Source organism: Epinephelus moara, chromosome 18 (assembly GCF_006386435.1).
Source record: "Epinephelus moara isolate mb chromosome 18, YSFRI_EMoa_1.0, whole genome shotgun sequence".
In the NCBI taxonomy this organism is placed as follows: Eukaryota; Metazoa; Chordata; class Actinopteri; order Perciformes; family Serranidae; genus Epinephelus; species Epinephelus moara.
Window position 1 is genome coordinate 38,678,025 of NC_065523.1, and position 22,514 is coordinate 38,700,538.

The 22,514-nt window shown below is 42.3% G+C and overlaps 2 protein-coding genes across 4 annotated transcripts in view; one reads left to right on the forward strand and one right to left on the reverse strand.

The window, feature by feature from the left end:
* LOC126405581 (dual specificity protein phosphatase 3-like) overlaps window positions 1-22,514 on the forward strand; it is a 608,181-nt gene that overhangs the window by 185,081 nt on the left and 400,586 nt on the right. The gene's annotated exons all lie outside the window — the stretch shown is intronic.
* Window positions 2,998-22,514, reverse strand: part of LOC126405554 (vesicle-fusing ATPase) — a 67,373-nt gene continuing 47,856 nt past the window's right edge. For 2 of the 3 annotated variants that reach the window (XM_050069333.1, XM_050069331.1), the window contains 13 exons: window positions 20,875-21,074; window positions 20,623-20,788; window positions 18,155-18,229; window positions 17,441-17,628; window positions 14,945-15,040; window positions 14,697-14,853; window positions 11,947-12,080; window positions 11,654-11,800; window positions 10,407-10,541; window positions 9,932-10,045; window positions 8,654-8,709; window positions 8,284-8,341; window positions 2,998-4,330 (listed from right to left, as the gene is read on the reverse strand). In XM_050069333.1, coding sequence (XP_049925290.1) covers window positions 8,311-8,341; window positions 8,654-8,709; window positions 9,932-10,045; window positions 10,407-10,541; window positions 11,654-11,800; window positions 11,947-12,080; window positions 14,697-14,853; window positions 14,945-15,040; window positions 17,441-17,628; window positions 18,155-18,229; window positions 20,623-20,788; window positions 20,875-21,074 — 1,499 coding nt within the window. In that variant the 3' untranslated portion in view covers window positions 2,998-4,330; window positions 8,284-8,310. The remainder of the gene's footprint in view (window positions 4,331-8,283; window positions 8,342-8,653; window positions 8,710-9,931; window positions 10,046-10,406; window positions 10,542-11,653; window positions 11,801-11,946; window positions 12,081-14,696; window positions 14,854-14,944; window positions 15,041-17,440; window positions 17,629-18,154; window positions 18,230-20,622; window positions 20,789-20,874; window positions 21,075-22,514) is intronic. The other variant, XM_050069332.1, reaches the window with a different exon arrangement.

Here is a 22,514-nt window from a genome sequence, read left to right on the forward strand (position 1 = left end):
GTCGCGGGGGGGGGGGGGGGGGGGGGGGGCTGCAATGTCCCGAGATGGTGGAGAATTAAAGGGGAATGACACCCGTTTCTACCCGTAGCAATTAAACAATATTCCATGACCGTACTTCAGTAAAAGCGCATGACTATCAGAACAACAAAAATTAAATAAGTCATTATTGTCATTAATGTTGCACTAAAGTAGAATTTTACTGTTATGTTGTGTTCTGTGCTCTTAATTTCCCTGAGGGAGTCTTCCCAAGGGATTAATAAAGTTCTATCTAATCTAATCTAATCTAATCTTCTAACTGGGTGCAAATAAAAATGTGCGCAAGTGAATTACATATAAAGTTAACGTAAAGACGTGATTAGGCGCAAATTGCCACCGGGTGCCGCAATGGATGCAACGCAAAATACGAACGAAGCAAGTAGCGTGATTTTGCATCATGCGCTTTTCGTGAGAGATGAAAATCGTGCCGCAATGGTATGACGTGAGGACATACCAGCAGTAGCTCATTCAGCTATTCAGCGATTTCACGTGCTCATGACGGGAGTTATTCATGTGAATGAGGCGAGTCAACACAAAATATTCCAGTGATCAAACTCGCGGAGTAAGGGGACATGAAAATTCGCATCGCATTAGGTGTGAACATGACAGTATGGTTATTCGAAGCGGAGCTATCTTCAGCTTCTTATTCGTACCCTTCATTCTTTAAATAAACCTCATGTATATTGTTACAGCTAATCATTTTGTTTGTGTGTAAAACCTTCATCAGCAAACTAACCAGTCATTACAGCAGTAAGATGAATGTGCAGTTACAAAGGTATATAAGTTGAAATGTCGTGCAGTCGAGGTATAAAAATGGAAATCATGAATCAAAGTAGAAGTGCTTCAGTAAATGCACCACTGGGATTATCCTGTGTTTCTGCCTCAGGGAACGATGAGATAAAAATAAACATCGATCGAATTTTTTAGAGAGAAAAAGAAAAGGAAAGGTACAGGAAGTAACTTGACAGAGAAGAGGCGAGCGGAGGTGGAGGCGAGGTAAAGTGGAGGTCACATACTGTGAGTGTTGAGCAGACAGTTACCCTGGGCTGGTTTCAAAGTATGAATTGTTAACTCAGAGCTTTTTGTGATTCCTGGATAAATCTGAACTCGCCCCGAGCTCTTCCTCAGAGTGTTCGCCCGGGGCTCAGATGGGTCGTCGGCACGATGGAGGAGGAAACTGAAGTGAACTGGAGGCTTTGGACGGAGGCTTTTCTGCACCAGAGGAGGTTTCTGGACAGATTCTTCATCCTGCCTCGAAACATAACCAGCAGAGTTAAGATGATCCATGTAGGGCTTGTTTTTGATCACAGACATGTTAGCAAAGGTTTCTGCTCCCTGCCTTCAGAGGAAACTGTGTGGGTTCAGTACATTTACTGAACACTGGAACGCTGCAACCAATGCCAGGATGTCAACTATAGGGACTGTCCAACTCCCTTTATTACTTTGTTACTGGAAACATTTCAAACAGACATTGCCAAACGGCATGGAATCCTGTGAAAGGTAGCTTTTGGCGTAGGTTTCTGAGGCAAAAATCACTGACAAAGCGGTGGTATTTGACGAGTTAAAGGATAACTTCGGTATTTTTCAACCTGGGCCCTATTTCCCCATGTGTATGTGTGCGTATGATTCATAGGTACAGCTCGTTCTAAAATTGGTTCAGTATTGAGGGAGCCGGGAGCCGCGAAACGAGCTAAAACGGTGACGGGGGCAAATGCGTCCCGTATAAGTTTGCGCATTAAAAGTGCTTTTTAATTTTAATTTATCTCTGTAAATAGCATAGTAAACGTTTCCCTTACCTCTGGGCTGAGTGACGTCATCTCGCGAGAGCTTTGCTCCACTGTGTCTGTAGCTCTCTCTACTCGTGGGACAGCCGTTTTCTTGAGGAAGAGGTGTTTCGGGATTGGATGTCTTCTCTTCTTCGGCTGGCAGTAGTCATCTTGGGAGAAGTGAGCACTGCAGACCCGATGGTCTGCAAGGCGCAGTGTCTGGACAGGAGTGTTAGCATCCATTTGTAGCACAACTAGCCACAACTTCAGCATCTCGCCGTCCGACAAAGGCAGCCTATGAAAGCTGTACGGGGTGTTGCGCGACATCCTGTTCTTGCAATTCGGATAAGCACAAACACGAACCATTGTTTTCAATCGATGCAGTAAAACTCTCAACTGTACTCCGGGACAACCAGCGCCACTCTGAGCGGCGCTCAGCATGGCTCCTCTGTTTTCCTCCAGCAACAAGCAAAGCTCTCGCGGCCAGCCAGCCCAGAGGTAAGGGAAACGCTTAGTATGCTATTTACAGAGATAGCACTGGCGATCTGAACCGGTCAGTGGCGAAAAAAAGCACTTTTAATGTGCAAACTTATACGGGACGCATTTGCCCCCGTTACCGTTTTAGCTAGTTTCGCAGCTCCCAGCTGCATCCGCCTCCCTCAATACTGAACCAATTTTAGAACCAGTTGTACCTATGAATCATACGCACACATACACATGGGGAAATAGGGCCCAGGTTGAAAAATACCGAAGTTATCCTTTAAGAGTGAGAACGAGCTGAATATCCATGTATCCATCCAACACGTTCTCATCCCAAGACGTCACACATCGTGGCTTTGTCGGTGGACTCAAGTGCTAGGTGTCCTCATGCGTCTGCTGTTGACGTTCTGGGACACCAAAACCAACGCCAGAACCCCAACAAAAGTTCATGGTTAGGTTTAGTAAAAAAAAGCATGATTTGGTTCTACGTGCATAAGGGACATGAACACCGGATGAAAGCCTGCCGTTTGTTGGACCCCTCCACCAGCCCTCTCGACTGCCCTATAGGGACTCTCCGGCTCCTTATATTATATCGTCACAAGCAGCGTGTCTGATGCCAACAGACAGAGCAGCGGTATCTGACGAGTTTGGGGTGAGAACAGGTTGAAGGTCCATGTCTTCATCAATAAATAAATGACACCAGACAGTTTCTTTTTCCTGTGCATCAGTGCTTTTTATTGCAATAATACATCTGCATGTTAATATATATTTACACACACTCACACACACTCACACACACATCGTCAATGATCCGAATAAAACAAGAACATTTGGACAAAAACCACTGAACACATGACATGAAAAAAACCCCACAAATTAACCACCGACTGCCTCAACCTGAACTCAAGATGCACACACACACACACACTAAAACACACACATGCTCACATTCAACAGCACTTCCTGCTGCCACACACACTCTCTCAAACACACACACACACACACACACACACACACACACACACACACACACATACATACTGGACACATGCAGCGTTTAGTTCCTCACACATGCACACGAGCTCGAGTTCCCACGAAGACCCACTGAGATACTAAAGGTTCTTTGACTCGATGTTAAAAGTGCGGAATATTTTTTAATCGTTAACACTGATGCTGCCGTTTAGCGACACTAGCGAGACTCAACTGAACACAGACAGAAACAATCCAGCAATTACTTTCACTATTACAGTAACCTGGTAACGTCTCAGGGAAGAAGAATCATACTGATATAGTACCAAACAGACTTGAGACCAATCGTTTAAATGACTCTTGTGATATACTGCATTTGTCTCTATATATACTATGTACAGAACATGAACAGGTTACATACTGTAGATTTTAAAGGGTTTACATTGTCACATGGAACAGCTTCGTTTTTACAGCCACTACATATTCACTAAAAGCCTCTCAGAGATCCACATCTTAAATATTCAGATGGCTTGTGTCACGTCTGGATGTTTTCTGTTGACTCTGCTTGTGTTTGTGAGGATACATATCGTATACTAACAATAACTATCTTTAGCAAGACGAGGGATATGCAACAAACACAACAAATACTAGAGCTGAAAACATACTTTCTTTTTTTGTTGTTTTTTTAACGCACGATGCACAAAACAGCACTTTTTACAATCATCTATTGCAATTTTCTTTACAGATAACAGATTTTTAACAGTACGACTTCCAGTAGTTTGCTGTGATATGTCAATAAGTAAAGATGATGGTGATGATGAAGAGTAGGAGGACGGTGATACAGTGGCACTGCCTACAGAAACATGCTGAGAACAAGAGGAGCTGTGTGTCCCTCTCTTCGAACAGGTGGGTATTTAAGTAGATAGATGTACGGACGGATGGATGGATCACTGGGTGGATGGACAAGAGGAGGATCTCTTCTTCTTCTTCTTCTCCTCTTCCTCATTTTATCCAGTGGATATTGTTGGTGGTGAGATGCTTCACTCCTCCAGCCCCTCTACTCATAGAAGCTGCGATCACTGGAAAGAGGAAGAGGCAGAAGTTGTTTCAGTTTACTGTTGGTTGTGTTGCGTTATTTCCCCCAAAAGCAACTCCATATGTAACGGGACAGTTCGGACTTTTTTGAAGTGGGGTTGTATGAGGGTCTTATCCATAGTCAATCAAATACAACTACGACCTTTTGACCTTCATTATTTTATCCTGTTAGACATTTGGGTGATGTTTCGTCATAATTAGTGTATGAATTCTTCAGTTATGGCCAAAAACATGTTTGATGAGGTCACATTGACCTTTGACCACCAAAAACAAATCAGCCAGTTACCAGCAGAGAAATTCCCTCAAGGTGTTCTTGAGATATCGCATTCACAAAAATAAGACAAATGGGGTCACAGTGACCTTTGACTACCAAAATATTATCAGTAAATCCTTGTGTCCAAGTGGACATTTGTGCCAAATTTTACGAAATTTCCTCAAGGCAGTCTTGAGTTCACGAGAATAAGATGAATGCAAGGTCACAGTAACCTTTGACCGCCAAAATATGATCAGACAATTGTTGAGTCAAAGAGGATGTTTGTGCCAAATGTGATGAAATGCCAAATTTGACAAAATTTCCTCAAGGTAGTCGTCAGTACGTTCATGAGAATGAGACCAAAATTAAATCAGTTCATTGTTGAGTTTATGTTGATGATGTTTATGCCAAATTTGAGGAAATACCATCATGGCATTCTTGATATAATGCACTCAAAAATAAGACATACAAGATCATAGTGACCTTTGACCACCAAAATCTGATCAGTTCACCATTGAGTCCAAGCAGATGTACGTGCCATGTTTTAAGAAATTCTCTAAAGGTGCTCTTGAGATAGCACACTCATGACACTGACACGGATGCAAGGTCACAGTGACCTTGGCCTTTGACCACCAGAAACTGATCAGTTTATCGTTAAATCCAAGTGAATGTTTGTGCCTAATTAGAAGAAATCCCTTCAAGATGTTCTTGAGATATTGTGTTCATAAGACTGAGACGGGTGCAAGGGCACAGTGACCTTGACCTTTGACCAAGAAAATCTAACTAGTACATTGTTGAGTCCACTTTGGGCCAAATGTGACGAAATTCCCTCGAGGTGTTCTTGAGATATTTTGTTCACAAGAATAAGGTGGATGGTTTTTGGCCACGGTTATCATTGGTTCGGTGGCATAATAACAGTGCAGTGAACACAGGAGCTGCTGGTCCACAGCTGCCTTAATCGTTAAGTTAGTTTGTCTTATTGTGTGACTTTGGTGAATGTGAATGAACCCTTTTAAACATCAAAGTCACACAATAACACAAACTAACTGATGGAGGCAGCAGTAGACCAGCAGCTCCTGTGTTCGGTGATGTTACATCACTGTTTTTATAAATGCGGTCTGGCTCTGACGAGGGCGATATAACAGCTTCACTTCCTCATCAGTAATGGCTGTCTGACAGAAAGAGTAAATCTGTGAAAATACTCTGAATATCACGACAAACTGGGGGCGTGCTGACTGACATCTACTGCAGGTAACACACTGTGGTTACACACAACCCTACTTCAAAGATCTGAACGATCCCTTTCAGATGGGCCCTTTATAGCAACCCTCATGAACTCCAGTGTACTCACACAACACCAGCACAACGCTGGGCGGTGTCTTGAGTGAAATAAAAAACGATGAGCAGGCTTTAAGTGGCTATAAAACAAGAACAGAGCCACAACACAACACCATCACTCACTGATCTTTGGAGAATACTGCACTCTGTAGACGGAGGGGCGCCATCATACTACGGCAGCCCTCAATCCTCCAGCACACCATCCAAAAATAGTGCTGACAGATTTCATCTGAGCCCCACAGGCTTTCACTCCAGCCATCGACTCTGGGATCTCAGGGTGTCTACATTCATCAGACACTTAAATGTAATGCTTTTTAAGACCTTTTAAAGGACCAAATTTAAGACTGATTTTTGGACAAATCGTCCTGTTCTTGTTCAAGCATTACAGGTGTGTATAAATAAGTAGATTTTATGTAGGAATATGGCTATTAGAGTGAGTCAGGTTCATCTTCAAAATAAGTGACAAAGAAAATTAAAGATGGATAAATTACCTCACATTTATATTTATATTTAAATAAAAAGAGCTGGTGTCACTGACTCATGAAACCTGCAGCACTTTAAATTTAAAATATAAAAACTACAAAAAAATAAATAAATAAATCTTAATACTCTGTTGAATCACTCATGTTCAGGAATTAATACAGTTGAGCTACAATATTAAGAACACTGCTTGCAACAGTAAAATAATGATGAAGGGGGAGTAATAATGTAACATGACATTTAAAATGTCATGTTACATAAATTCAATAAATATGAATGGTAATGTTGGCTTTGGGAGCAGATCACTGAGGGTACAAATTCCACAGAGATGTGTAACAATCCATTTTGCTAATGAAAGAGATGTGACGATGGAGGAGCGAAGAGCAGGTTAAAGACAAGCCAGACTATTTAAATTACACTTATTCTCTCACAAATTACAGGCTGGATTCATGAGAAATACAAAGCACTGACGCTCTGTTCCGTAACGTTAATGGTTTTACTGATACAGCCTCACTCTCATAGAAGACCAGAAGCTAATGGTGGCTAACATTAGCTATTGTTAGCAAACTTTACTGCGTCACTGATACTAATGAGTTCACCTGCTGATTAATTTGATGAATCTTCTCTCTTGGCATCTACTATAATCATGCAAATATCACTTGTGGCCACAGTAGCGACTGTTAGATAGCGTTAGCCAAAGTTACATCCTGTAAGCCAAAGTTACACAGCATTGGACAAAGTTATCTACCATTAACTAACGTTACATAGCATTATCCAAAGTTACCTACCATAAGCCAGCGTTACGTATTGTTAGCTAAAGTCATTAGCCAATGTTGCATAGCATTAGCCTATGTTACATACAGTTAGCCACAGTTACCTACGATTAACTAAAGCTACACAGCATTAGCCAATGTTACATACTTTTAGCCAATGTTACATAGCATTATCCAAAGTTACCTACCATAAGCCAGTGTTGAGTATCGTTAGCTAAAGTCATTAGCCAATGTTGCATAGCATTAGCCTATGTTACATACAGTTACCTACCATTAACTAAAGCTACATAGCATTAGCCAATGTTACGTACTTTTAACCAAAGTTACATAGTGTTAGCCAAATTTACATAGCATTAGTCAATATTTACAGTTAGCCGCAGTTACCTACGATTAACTAAAGCTACATAGCATTAGCCAATGTTACATAGCATTATCCAAAATTACCTACCATAAGCCAGTGTTATGTATTGTTAGCTAAAGTCATTAGCCAATGTTGCATAGCATTATCCAAAATTACCTACCATAAGCCAGTGTTATGTATTGTTAGCTAAAGTCATTAGCCAATGTTGAATAGCATTAGCCTATGTTACATACTTTTAGCCAAAGTTACATAGTGTTAGCCAAATTTACATAGCATTAGTCAATGTTACCTACCATAAGCCAAAGTTACATACTGTTAGCCAGTGTTACATACAGTTAGCCACAGTTACCTACCATTAACTAAAGCTACATAGCATTAGCCTATGTTACGTACAGTTAGCCAAAGTTACATAGTGTTAGCCAGATTTACATAGCATTAGCCACTGTTACATAACGTTAGCCAAAGTAACATCCCCTTAGCTTCGCTTTAACCTTTAAAATGAGACACGATAGTGCAAAATGAAATATTTGTACCCTCAGTGTGAATGCTTTACATGTAAAATGGACTCTACGCCCTGAAACAGTAGTAAAACAGTTATTTGGAGCTGCTACTTAAATCAAAACCCCTTAGAAATAAATATAAATGCTAATCTACTAGCTAACAGGAACGCTACAGGGTTTGTACTCTCTCTACCTGGAGGCACTACTCTCATTGTTTTGCTGTTGACCTTACCAGAGATCAGGGACAGAGACCGAAGGCTTAAATTCGGATCTGATCGCCATCGTTCACCCTGGTGATTGCAGAATAAAGCCGTTAAGATCAATCGTTGGTGACTGGTTGTTATTAGCCTTTTTGTTTCTGCCCTGTTGAATCTGCTCTGTGTGTACAGCCTTAATGGAGTCAATCAATACGTGTTGTTGTGTGACATTACTGTTCACAGTCTGTCAATGGTGTTAATAGAGATAATAATATAGGAGGAAACAAGCTGAAGGAACAACATGAAAACAGATGGAGATGAGAATAAAAGAAGAGGGTGAGTTAATGGAGGCTGTTGACAAGCAGTGAAAATGACTTGTGATTGATGCAGAGCGCTTGTACTCACGCCCCCTCGTCTCGGAGCAGAGACAGGAACTTGGACACTCTGTAATCCTGGTCCATCTAAAGACGGAGAGAGAACAGAGGGTGAGACGGACTGAGCAGTGTGTCGTCAGCAGAAACAAACAGTCGTACAAATAATCAGTAAAAGTCAATACGTTGAGTCACATCACAAATCTGTCAGCGACCACAGCTGGTGCGTCTGTGGAGCCATCAGAGCACAGAGCAGCTTCACTAACCTTCAAGGAATAGTTTCACAATTTATGATGTTATAATCTAAGAGAATTTTTTTTCCTACGTAAATTTGTGACTTTAATCTCTGAAAGTTTTTTACTCACCAATTTACAATTTTAATCTCAGAAGTTTTATTCCACATAATCAGAGAATTTTCTTTTCTGATAAATCTATGAGGTTTTTTTGGGAGTTTAATCTCAGGAAATATCTTGAGATTTTATAATCACAAAGCCTATTTTTTCCTTTATAATTTTGTGAGTTTTTTCTCATTAATTTGTGACTTTAATCTCAGTGAATATTTGACTTTTTTTTTTTTTTATAATCCGGGAATGTTTTGTTTATAGAAATTTTTTATAAAGTTTTTTCTCATTAATTTACTACTTAAATCTTGGAAATTCTGTTGGGGTTTTTTCAAATAAATGTATGACTTTATAATATCAGAGAATGTTTTTCTTATAAATTTGTGATGTTTTTTCTTGTCAATTTCTGACCTTAATCTTAGAGAACATCCAAGTTTTTTTTTCTTGTAAATTCAGGACTTTATCTCGAGTATACTGATTTTTTTCTTGGAATATTCATGGGATATTTCCCCCTCACCAGGCTCTGTGTTTTTGTCTTTTTACCCACAATGGTCCTAATACACCATCGTATAAGGACGGGCTTTAACTAGTCATGAACTCTTGTTTATATCAGCATCAAACAATAACTGGCTTTTTGCACTCTCTATGATTTCACTGTGTTGCTGTTTTTATATATGTATATATAGATACTCTTTGTATATTTATATCTGTACATGTTAGTCAAATGTTTATGTTGACCTGCTCAGCTTTGTTGTCCTTGTTTGTCTGCCTGTTTCTGTTTGTACACTGAGAGCAACAAACTACTGTATGTGTTCACACTAACTCTGCTGCTAAAGCTTCTGACTGTAATTACTCGTGTTCTTCTTTTCTTTACTTCAGTGTGTAAATTTATCCTCTAACATCTCACACATCAGCCCTGCAGTGTATCACATCACAGTGTGTGCACGCTGCTTTACGTCAGTCTTCTGTACCTGCAGCGACATCTCGATGAGCACCAGGAGCTTCTTGATGCCGATCCACACTCGCTTCCCTTTGAGCTGCTGTGCGATGCTGGCGCGCTCTTTATCTGAGAAGCTCCCCAGCAGCTGCAAACACAACAAAGACATGAGAGAGGCGGAGCTTCTCAACACTGCCTCCACAACCTCTGACCCAGAACGCAAAATAAAGAAAAACTGTTGGTGTAAACATCCTGTTAATTATGTTGAAGGGTCTTACAAGGCTCTGTGTGTGTGTGTGTGTGTGTGTGTGTGTGTGTGTGTGTGTGTGTGTGTGTGCTCCTGAGTATGGGGGATGGTGATGTATAATTTACCACATTCATCTGTTTGTCCTTGTGTGAGCTGACGATCTTTACCTTCAAGCAACCAAATGTGTTGACTACATTAAAGTGAAGGCCTGCGTGTGTGTGCACGTGTGTGCGCACATGTGTGTGTGTGTGTGTGTTCATACCTCTAAAGCGTCGACTAGCTGCTCCCCAGTAGATATGTTGGGGATGTGGATGGTGGTGCTGAAGGCGTCCAGCATCTCCATCTCCTGCAGCACGTCCTTCCTGCTGGTCGTGCCGATGATGAGCAGCTTCCGACCCTGCAGGAGGAACAAATGCTTTCTTTTGTCCTTCCTTAATTACACCACATGGCAAACTCTCCACTCGATTTCCGTGATGAGCGCAGATTAATCGTCCGTTTACGAGCTCAGAATGTAAAACTCATGAGTTGTAGCAGCTCTGACCACAGGCACAGTGCGGATTTTCATTTCAGCAGATTTATTCTGGGTCATGGTTTGGTAACTCTGAGACAAACAAATGTTCTGTTCCAGCTTCTGCCGATCGAATTAAAGAGAGAAAGATAGAGAGATATCCAGGACTCCAGATAAATTCAATTATTTGCTGATGCAATAAAGCAATAAACATGTGCAGAGACACAGGAAACAAATATGATGAAGTAATACTTGGTTATTTCCTGATTATTACATAACATTCAGCTGCCATCTCAAAGCACTCTTCTTTGCTTTGTTGCCATGAAAAGAGCCACGCTCACACTGAAAGCTAGCAGCTGGTTAGCTTAGCTTAGCATACAGACTGGAAACGGGGAAACAGCTAGCCTGGCTAGAGACCAAGCTAAAAAATGGTCAGGCACATAAAACCACAACATGTCGTTATTTAATTTCAGTTTTTCTATGGATGAAACACGTGGCTGCTTCCTGACGCTTCCATATTTTATGCTAAGCTATGCTAAGCTAAGGTGCTACTCTGTGCCAACTTTAAAGGGTGTGAAGGCAGGTTGCGCCTGGCGTCACTAATAACCAGCACCATATTGCAGCCTACTGACCAGAAATCCAGAGTTTGGAGTGAATCTTATTCCAGGGGTTGTTTTCTAAGTGTGACAGGTCGTACAGCTCAGTGTAACCCTAAAACTATGATGTTCTCCTTCATATCTACCACAGACTGATATTTACAGAAGAGAGTGATATCTGCTGGCCGTGATTGTTCCAGTGTACGTTGGGTTGAGTAAAATGTTCCTGGTCATGACGGAACATGTGATCCAGTGACAGAGTGCGGCTCATCAACGTGTTTTAAACACTGAAGCTCTACGACACTGAGGAAGAAGATTCATCAGTCTGTCGATACACACAGCTTTGTTAGTAAGATCTTTTCGCGTGATTTGTTGAACAGTAACAAGCTGCAGATGAACTCTGACCTTTGGCGGCGCCTTCTTCAGCAGCACCAGCAGAGCCTGAAGCACCAGGTTGGAGAAACGCGGCCCTATGGGGACGTAGTCCAGCAGACGCTCGATGTCGTCCACCACCACGCAGCTGAGCTGAGACTTGTACGCGTCATCAAAGACCTGAGACAGAGGATGAGAGGAGGGGCGGATGATGAAGACGTGGACGAAGGGGAAAGACAACAGTTCCATGAGCCGCTGTAGATAAATGTAGATGTCTCAGTGTTTGCTGACACACTCTAAGGGTTAAAACACACTGCAGCACGTACCTTTTTGATTGCCTGGCACTTGGAGATCTCAGAGTGTCCAATCATCTTGTCTGGAGAGCAGATTTTAATGAAGGGGAACTGTGAGTCCTCTGCAATCTTAGCTGCCAAGGCTGTCTTCCCACTGTGGGGTGGACCTGCGGAGAAGGAGGGGGAAGAGGAGGAGGAGGAGGAGGAGGAGGGCTGTTAGAGCGGAGGAGGGCTACAATTTGCTGTCTGCATGTCTTTTTTATGTGCAGAGCTATTCAGTGTGTGAAACCAGGGCTGCTGTTTGAGGCATTTACTGCAAATAATCGTTATCTTTGATTAAATGCATTTTTATTTCAGCCTGGTGCTCGACCCTTACATATGGTTACTGTGACTCTGTGATGACTTTGCACCCGTCACCTCTGCTGCAGAGATCTGGGGAAATGAGGACTCAACTTTCTGTGTTTAAGTTTGTCAGAAATGTTGAAATGATTCATGTAAAAATCAGGTTTATTACAGGTTTACAGGTTTGTGCCTCATATGAATCCACTCTGAATCTCTGACCCAATCGTCAGAATAAATGTGGGCACTGTATGTTTCTGCACACCACATATACGTTACAGTTGCACGCTGTTATGTAGCAATTTTAGGTTTCATCAACACTGTGGTAACTGTGAGGTTCATTTTGGGCAAAAACCACTTGGTTATCAGGAAAAGATCAAGTTTTGGCTTAAAAATACCTGGTTTTGGGGGTAAAATCCCTGCTGGAAACACAGCGATGTCTCCGCAAAAACACAACCACTTTTCATGGAGCTATCCTCGGGAGAAAACAGTGACAGGTTGCTAAAAAACATCCAAGTTTGGGGGCTGAAAAGCCACTAGAGAGCAATGACTTGCCACATTACAACCGGTGTTGCAGCTTGGCAGGGATCATGCCATCAACCATCAACCATCCCCTCCACCTCCACATGACAGAAGCCTTTTTCCACAGTCTCCTCAAGGCGGGAACATCGCACCATTATGTCGTCATGCCATTCTGTACATAAGATACAGTCGTAGAATGGGGGGAAGCGTTGTTCCCCTTCAAGCTGGCAGCAGAGGTATTGACAGCACAGAAACAGTGTCTGTATGAACAGGACAGCTGGGAGGACAGGACCATGAGCAGGACGGTGTGACAAGACGTTATGTGTGCAACCCCTTGTGGGAGATTTAAAAAGCAGTTAATAGCAGTTAGCAGCTAACTCAAAGAAGAAGAACAGCGGCTGAAAATGTCCACATATTGGGAAAACAGTGAGATCCAGGAGCTCCAAGAGAGGATGAGATCAGCCGCCATATAACAGGGACTAACAGGGTAAATGATTGTTATTGACATGTAATGAGAGTTGCTGACACGTATGTTATATATCACAAGATAGGCTGATGCTATTGTGTTACAATGCACGCCTCTTTGGTTCCAGGGTGTCGGCACGCTGTCTAAAATCACACCAAAGCAACATGATGCCGCCGTCTTTTGGTTCTGTGTAAAAATGCAAAGAAGACGAAAAAAAAGGAATTCATAGCGGCTCTACAGCGCCACCTCTGTGTGAAAAGGGCTAAAGTCAGCTCACATATTACGTTATTTAAGAAATGTTAATATCAAAACATACAAATGAAATGTGTCTGTGATTTATAGAAACGTGCAGTGGTGGGAGAAGTATTCACTTCCTTTACTGTAGTAAAAGTACTAACACCACACTGTGAAAATACTCTGTTAAAAGTCCTGCATTGAAGATGTTACTTACGTAGAAGTAATTATCATCAGAAAAATATTCTTTAATTTACTTTGAGTATAAAAAGTAAAAGTACGCAATGCAGAAAGCTCTAAACCAAAAAACAAACAAAAACAAAAACACACCCAAAAACTCAAAATTATTTAAAAAAAACCCTCTAAATTATTTCCAAGAAAAACGACCCAAAACACCTCTCAATTAGTCAAAAAAAGAAAAAAACAACAACACAGAACCCCCCCCCCCACCCCCAAAAATTATTCCCCCAAAGAAAACCTCATAATAACAATAAAAAAATGAAATTATTACCAAAACAAAACACCAAAAGAAACAATATATTATTCCAAAAAGACCCAAAAACCCTCAAAATTATGAAAACAAACAAACAAACAAAAAAACACACCCACAAAACGAATCATTTCAGCTGTACTTGCATTAACCTTTTGGCCGATTACTTTACAACAAAACATGATATTTTATAAACTCTTCTTATGTTTTTTACTCAAAAATCTGAATTTGTAAAGTAACTAAAGTTATCAGATAAATGTAGTGGTGTAAAAACAACAATATTTCCCTCTGAAATATGCTGGAGTGAAAGTAAAAAGTGGCCTGAAAAGAAAATACTAAAGTGAAGTACAAGTACCTCAAATTTGTACTTTGATCTACTTAGTTTCATTCCACTGATGGAAACGTACAGTTCCAACATTTTCTTCTGATGACTGAGCTAAAAATCTCGACAACAGACGTGATGAGTGCAAAGTTAGCGGGAGACATGGAGTCATGGTAGAATTTTCTTTAACACTTTTTTCTCCATCTGAATCAAACTTTACGTTGATGTCACTGCGCTGGAAAAATCACAGACTCAGAGAATCTTATTAAATCTTGTGGAAAGTCGGAAAAAATCACCAATTTAGGTGAAACTGTGAAACACCAGACTGATTTAAGAAGCTTTTTATTGAACTAAACTGTGAATTAACTGTGACTTTTGCTGTATTTCCCTGAGTGTGTGTGGTTTCTCACCCTCCAGTAACACGGCCACCAGCGGTGTGCGGTCACTGTTCTTAGTCTGCTGCACCAGCAGCTCTCCGTCGTCCAGGACGTGAGTGACGGGGTCGCCCCATTTGATGATGCCGTTCATGATGTAGCTGGAATAATCCTCCTGGTTCGTACCAAACGCCTGGAGAAGGACACAAGGAAGTGTTGGCAACTGTGCTCTGCCTTTTCATTCGATGTCAGGGACATAAACGCGACAGAGACCTGGTACTCACAGGTTTGATGTCGTTGTTGAGGGACCCCATGAAGTCGTCTCTGGTGACCTGCAGCTTCTCGGCCCTCTCCATGTCCACCTCCACTGTAGATGTGGCCTGGAGCAGAACAGACACAAACAACTGTGTCAGAACAACGTCAGGTTAAAGAGGAGCTGTGACGATTATAAACACCATATTCAGTTTACACGTCACCAGGAGTACGACTCAGAAAACTGTTTCATAATGTGTGGCTCATAGACCATGTGAAAGAAGTGGATTCAGCCACCGTGACGTCAGTCTGCGAGGGCAGAGACCACAAGCCGCTGAGCGACACGTCTAAAGTCTGTTTGACTCGTTGCTGTCATATTGTGTCTGCTCATCTGTCCCTGCAGATAACAAGATATAAATCCCATGCACTGTGAGTAAACAAAATAAATGTCTGTATCACATACAGACTGCAGACACTCAGATACAGAGATGTCTGTAGATGAGGACTGGGCTGTGACTAAATAAATCAGGTAGGCCTGTGAGTTACATCAGAAAATCTTCTTTTGTCATTTTTCATTGTTACTTTTCAAGCCTTATATTTGACATTACACTGTGCAGCCTACAGCTGCGATAATACAAGCTACAGTAACTGTTTTACACACACATAAGTGTTGTTTTTTCTTCTGTGATCCAAGTGTCCTGAAGCCCCGACACTTGGATCACTACGGACGAGCAGTATGGAGATATTTTGTGGTTTCAATTATGTGTTTTTGGACGTTTGAATCTGGGGCGCCGTCAGCCTCCATTAGGTGGAGTTGTGTTGCTACCTCCTCTCCCCTTGGATCTCTGCAAGTGATGTGAGGACTCTAAAACTTCACCTGAGCCTCCCTCGGCATATGGGTGAGTAGATAATGGCTGAATTTTCATTTTTGGGTGCACTATCCCTTTAAGTCTGCACCTAAAGCGGACTCTCTGGAAGCCTGCAGAAGGTCCGCTTTAGGCCCCTACTGAACTGGACGAATCGTGGATTTGGAGCCCTCAGCACTCCCAGACTTGGGAGCGGGACCCAGGAACGTACCTGTGCATGCAGTAAAGTCCGGACATTTGGATTCAGCCTGAAGCTTTCCCTGCTTTAAGCTCTATTTTACTTGAAATTGAACTATAATTTAGAAAGTGAACATCATGTTGTATTGAAAGAACCTTGAAACTACAGATTGAGACCATAAAGTCATCAAAAAGTGTTTACTGAGAACTGGGCTCATGTCTCACTGACTTCTGTACAATCAGATGTCGCCCCCTGCTGGACATTAGAAAGAATGCAGGTTTAAGGCACCTCAGTATTGTCTTCACTTTTCAGACCTGGAGATAACCTCTTGTCCTTTCCTCTGGAGTGCTTCAAAGTCTTATGTCATTTCATTAAAGCGTGCATACAGGAGGCTGGAGTTTAACACAAGGAGCTACAGTATCAACTTTCATGAGAAATGTGATGTTTTTTGGAACTTCAGCGTCCACAGACCAGCTTTTTCTGGGGCCTTCATCGAGTTATCAATTGGGCTCATCTGTCATAGAGTTAGTCCAGGGGTCTCGTTTATAAACTTTGCATACGCACAAATGAGACTTGAAAGAGGCGTGGCCCACTTCCCACGCTAAGGTTGTGATCTCTAAAAACAGACAGCTTTGACCCATGCTTACCAACATTTTGGAGAAGACGGGAAATTGGCGCAGCAGACGGTGAGGTGGAAGCCTGACTGCAGAAACTGTCGAATGCTTTTTGGTGCACGCCATTTTTGGCTTTTGTCCGTACGTACATTATTAGTCTGGATCCTACAGATTGTTTTAAAATGAGACCCCAGGTCATGTGATGTGAACTGAACCAGCTCAATGGTCACTGCGCTTATTCCACTTGCTGTGAGATGTGGATGAAAACACCAGAAAAAGTAGGTACTCCTTGACTTGAATTATTTGTCAAATGATCTTTCCCAAAAGCTCATTTCCATGACTACTGACACTCCTATTGTTTTGCCTTGGTTCCCATCATGCTTTGGGTGATGTCAACAGTTAATATACTGTTGCCTTGGTAACCTAATGCTAATCTGGTTGCATGTTTACTTTCTGCTGACCAGTATAGACCCAGTCATCATGATGTTGCTCTGACAACAGTCACCTCCAGGTAGAAAACTGGAAATTCGTTTAAATTGCAGAGATAAGTGAACCTGACAAACTTGTTTATTTCTAACATTTAAACATGTATAATTAAACATGGTGACGTGTCTGACGTTTCTGCTGTGCCTATTTTACTTCCTGTGGTGCTTTACTATCGGCACTAAGTTAAACAATGTGCTGCTGTGGACGAGGCTGCAGCAAGACATTTCATTGCCACCTAAAATAATCAGTATCGGTGTTACTTCACGCATGAACTGATGGAGGCAGCAGTAGACAAGCAACACCGTGTTCTTCTAACATTATGTGCCCTGGAGTATCACCCCGACCCCGCCCTGATACAATGTGTATTGCAAAGTGTAGAGTGACCTTGATGTGTCGGTTCATGGCGGTGGACTGAGCGGCCCTGACCAGCCCCTCCAGCTCGGCACCGCTGTAGTTCTTAGTCTCAGCCGCCAGCTCCTTGATGTTGACGTCGCCAGCGAGCAGGTTGAAGCTTCGCATCTTGTTGGTGTGGATGGTCAGGATCTGGACACGCCCCTTCTCATCAGGCAGACCTGGAGGTGAGACGATGAGGCACGATGAGGAGGAGGAGGGGTGGAGAGAAAGAGTTGATATGAAGGAAGAAAGGAGAGAGGGAAGGAGAGGAACAAACATATAAAAGGGTGAAGCAGGAACATGGCACTAATATGAGTGATCCTGATCAAACTGTCAGACTGATGAAAACTATGACTGAATACATGAATAAATTAAACTGTCTGCTGTGGCTCCTTATGATCACAAGACAAATACAAGACGCACAGTGTCTGTGAAGCAGTATTAGCTACTCTGTTAGCGTTAGCATGCTGGCTAAACTGCTTTGACTCCCACACAGAAAGTGTTTTGCAAGTTGCAAATCACGAGGCACACCAAACAGTGATCAGTGTGTAGCTGCTGCCATGTTGAGGCAGAGGGTGCTGTCTGTAGCTCTGGTTGAGGGTGAGAGGCTGTCAGCAGATAAACAGAGATCTGTGTGGGTACATGAGACCCTAAAAAAGAGGCTGGACCAGTTGGTCCAGGAGCTTCTCCTTCCAAAACACTCACCGATTTCCATCTTGACCTCAAACCTGCCGGGCCTCATCAGAGCGTCATCGATCAGGTCGGGCCTGTTGGTCATACCTGCAGAGGAGGAGACGACAACAGAGACTGAGAGAGCAGAAGGAGGGCGGACTCGTGTAGCTGATGCTGTCTGATGTTGATGATGCAGAGTTTGTCACGCTGACATCTGTACAGTACTTACTGATCTCATATGGAGTAAATGTATTCAAATAAATGTCTTATTTCATATTATACGTCCACATTTTAATCATACTTAGCTTAAAATCTTAATATTTTCCATTTTGGAGACAGAAGATACTCATCACCACAATTATTTAAAAACATACCAACAAATAAAGTTTGAAAATGAAACAGGAAACAGGACTCTGGTCTTTAAAGCTGACGGTGGGCCCCACAGATTTGTTCTCAAGTTGTGTGCTTGAGTGATTTAACAGAATTTGTTGCATTCACCAACTTTCTCTGAACCCTAAAATAAATTAAAATACATCCTAGTAAATAAAAAAAATAATTCCAAAAGTAACTGTCTGTTCACAAAGTCAAAAAAACGTGCATGCAGGCTGTTCTGTCAGGAGACACAGTGACTTAAAGGGATGGTGCACCCAAAAATGAAAATTCAGCCATTATCTACTCACCCATAAGCCGAGGGAGGCTCAGGTGAAGTTTTAGAGTCCTCACATCACTTGCAGAGATCCAAGGGGAGAGGAGGTAGCAACACAACTNGCCTCCATTAGGTGGAGTTGTGTTGCTACCTCCTCTCCCCTTGGATCTCTGCAAGTGATGTGAGGACTCTAAAACTTCACCTGAGCCTCCCTCGGCGTATGGGTGAGTAGATAATGGCTGAATTCTCATTTTTGGGTGCACTATCCCTTTGAGTTATGAGTAGCTCATTTTTGGGTGCACTATCCCTTTGAGTTATGAGTAGAGGAAAACTCAGGTAGCCGCTAGGCTAATTTATGCAATGTAAGACACTATAATAACTTGTGAAGAAAATACAAAAGAAGAGGGATATGAATAAAACATGAGCATACACACACACACACCTACATATACACAGAAACACATATATACTATAAACACATTAAATGTTTAGTGTTATATCATGAACGCCCACAAATGAAGCAGAACAGCCTCTCCTCGGTACAGACGGTCTACTGTCTGTGGAGCTCTATCAGAGGGATGGTATTCCCTCATTGGCTGTTAGGATGGTGCTGGTGGAGAGCGCTGTCGAACACACTGCTCTAATACAGCATCTCTATCAAAATAAAGTGTCACCTGACACTAACAGTGTGCGCAGATAATACATATCACAGCGAGGTTTTACAATCTGGGACCAGTTTCACAGAAGTGATTTGTGAGTATGGCTCACAGCAGATCCCAAATGGTGACATGTTTTAAAGTTATTGTTGCATCACAGAGTCCTGCAGGGCCTCAGGTCCCTGCTCTTCAATCAGTGTAAAGCAGTGGTTCCCGACTTTGGGGTCGCAGGTTTATTCTGAACGGACTCAAGTGACTCGCAAACATGTCAAGTTTGTAAAAAACACACTTGATTTTGAAGTACGGTGAATTCCCAGCACAGAGCTTTAATTTTGAAGTGCCGTTTCCTGCTGTAGAGTGAGTGACTACAGTGGGATTTATAGTTCTGCGTCGAATTGATGCCATACCTACGTCGACATAGAGCCTACGCCGTAGCCTGACGTGCACCTCCCCAGAGATGTACCTACACGTCACAGTGACACAGACCTCCTGTCTGTCTCTGTGAGCTGAAACCATTTCCCTCAGTGGAAACAAAGCTTTGATTTACTTTAATTTCACAGATAAGAAACAATAAATTGTGAAGACAATAAAGCCTCCACATACTGTGTGTGATTTATCCTGGCTGAAATATGAGCAGAGGAAATCTCTGCTAGCTGCTAGGCTAATTTATACAATGTAAAATGCCATAGGCTTGTGCTAATAACGTTAGCATGTTGTGTTTGTGGGGAAAATGTGTCCAGATAAAGACAAGTGTTTGTCTGTGAATGCTGCGAGTTATAGTGAAGCTGATTTGTGTTTGAAACTGTCTCTATTAAGCCATGTTTAATGTGTGTTTCATGTGTGTTTAATGTGTGTTTAACGTGTGTTTAATGTGTGTTTTGAATCAACTAAACTTTACAGCACTTCACAGAAACCCCACAGCCGACTAGTGTTTGGAGGTGTAACTGCAGAGTGACACACACACACACACCACCGCACAAGTATAAATCCCGCTTAACAGAAGGCTACTTGACAGAGACAGCAAACTAACTCGATGACATGGCCAAACTTAAGTATGACACTGAACATATTAAACCGTGCGGACCTTGAACTAATGACTGAGGAGAAATCTGGACCAGTTGGGAACCACTGGTATAAAGTATGATACAGCTGGTGAGGATGGTGAGTGAGGTGAATCAGTTCCCTCAGATGCTACTGACCGATGACCAGGATGTTGTTCAGTTGCTCCACGCCGTCAATCTTGGACAGGAGCTGGTTGACCACAGTGTCATGCACCCCTGTGCTGCTGGCGCCCGTTCCTCTCTGCTTGCAGATGGCGTCCAGCTCATCAAAGATGATGATATGGAGGCCGCTGTTGGCTCCCAGCTGGAGGCAGGTCGGGTGTAAAGATAATTAATTCAGTTGTTATATTTAAATGAAGCACATAGAAGATCACACCGAGCGTCTCTCACCCTCTTCTGCTCCTCCTCTGCATCAGCAAACAGTTTTCGGATGTTGGCCTCAGACTCTCCTACGTACTTGTTCAGGATCTCGGGGCCGTTGACGATCTTGGGCTCGCGGGCGTTGAGCATCTTACCAATCTGCCTGGCCATCAGTGTTTTACCACAGCCTGGAGGCCCAAACAGCAAGATGCCCTTCACGTGCTTACAACCTGGAAACAAGAAAGAGGGGAGTGATGAGAAACAGTGAAGGGAGGAGAAGGAGGGAGGGACAGTTAACTAGAATCACCACCCTGTGGTTGTATGACTCCGCCCACCAGTCCACCCTGTGGTTGTATGACTCCGCCCACCAGTCCAGTGTCTCTGACAGTCTCCATCCATGTCAGTGAAAACATGGATGCTTCACACACAGAAGATCTATACAATCAGCACAGTTTCAAGATTAGAGTCACCAATTCAGTATCTGACCAAATGTCTCCCCTTCTGTTCCTGAGATATGACGTTAAAACATGATGATGTCACAGTCAAGCTGACCTTTGACCTTTTCACCTTCATTATTTGTGTCAAGTTTTGTCATAATTAGCATATGAACTCTTGAGTTATGGACAAAAACATGTTTTCTGAGGTCACACTGAGCTTTGACCACCTAAATCTAATCAGTTCATCGTTGAACCCAAGAGGATGTTTGTGACAAATTTGAAGAAATTCCCTCCATGTGTTCTTAAAATATCGCGTGAGACAGATGAGGTCACATTGACCTTTGACCACTAAAATTGAATCAGTTCATTGTTGATACTAAGTGGACGTTTGTGCCAAATTTAAAGAAATTCTCTCTCAGTGCTCTTGAGATATTGCATTCACATGAATGAGACAGACAAGGTCACAGTGACCTTTGAGACCTATGAACATTAAAACTGAATCAGTTTTTTGTTGAGTCCAGGTGGATTCAGTGCCAGATTTGAAGAAAGTGCTCTTGGGATATCGTCTTCACAGGAATGAGACGGATGTAAGGTCATAGTGACTTTGACTTTTGATCGCCAAACTGTAATCTGTTCATTGTTGTTGAACTGGATGTTAGCACCAAAAACCAAGTTCCCGCTGGGTATCCTTGAGATGTCGCATTCACAATAATGCGATGGACGAAGTCACTGTGACCTTTGACCACTAAAACTGTTTCAGGTTATCCTTGAGTGTAAGTGGACATTTGTGCCAAATTTGAAAAAATACAACCCCTTTAAGTGCTCTTGAGATATGTCATTCACAAGAATGGGATGGATGCAAGGTCACAGTGACCTTTGACCAGCAATATCTAATCAGCTCATCATTGAGTTTCTGCCAAATTTGAAGAAATTCCCTCTAAGTGTTCTTGAGATATAACGTTAACAAGAATGCGACAGATGAGGTCACAGTGACCTTGACCTTTGATCACAACAATCTAATAAAAAATCAGAAGAAATTCCCTCAAGGTGTTCTTGAGATTTCACCTCCATGGTGAATGAGACGGATAAAGGGCACACTGACCTCTGACCACGAAAACTGTATCAGTTCATTGGTGAGTCTAAGTGGACGTTTTTGCCAAAATTGAAGAAATCCCCTCGAGGTGTTCTTGAGATATCATGTTCACGAGAATGGTACGTAAATGTGTGCAGACG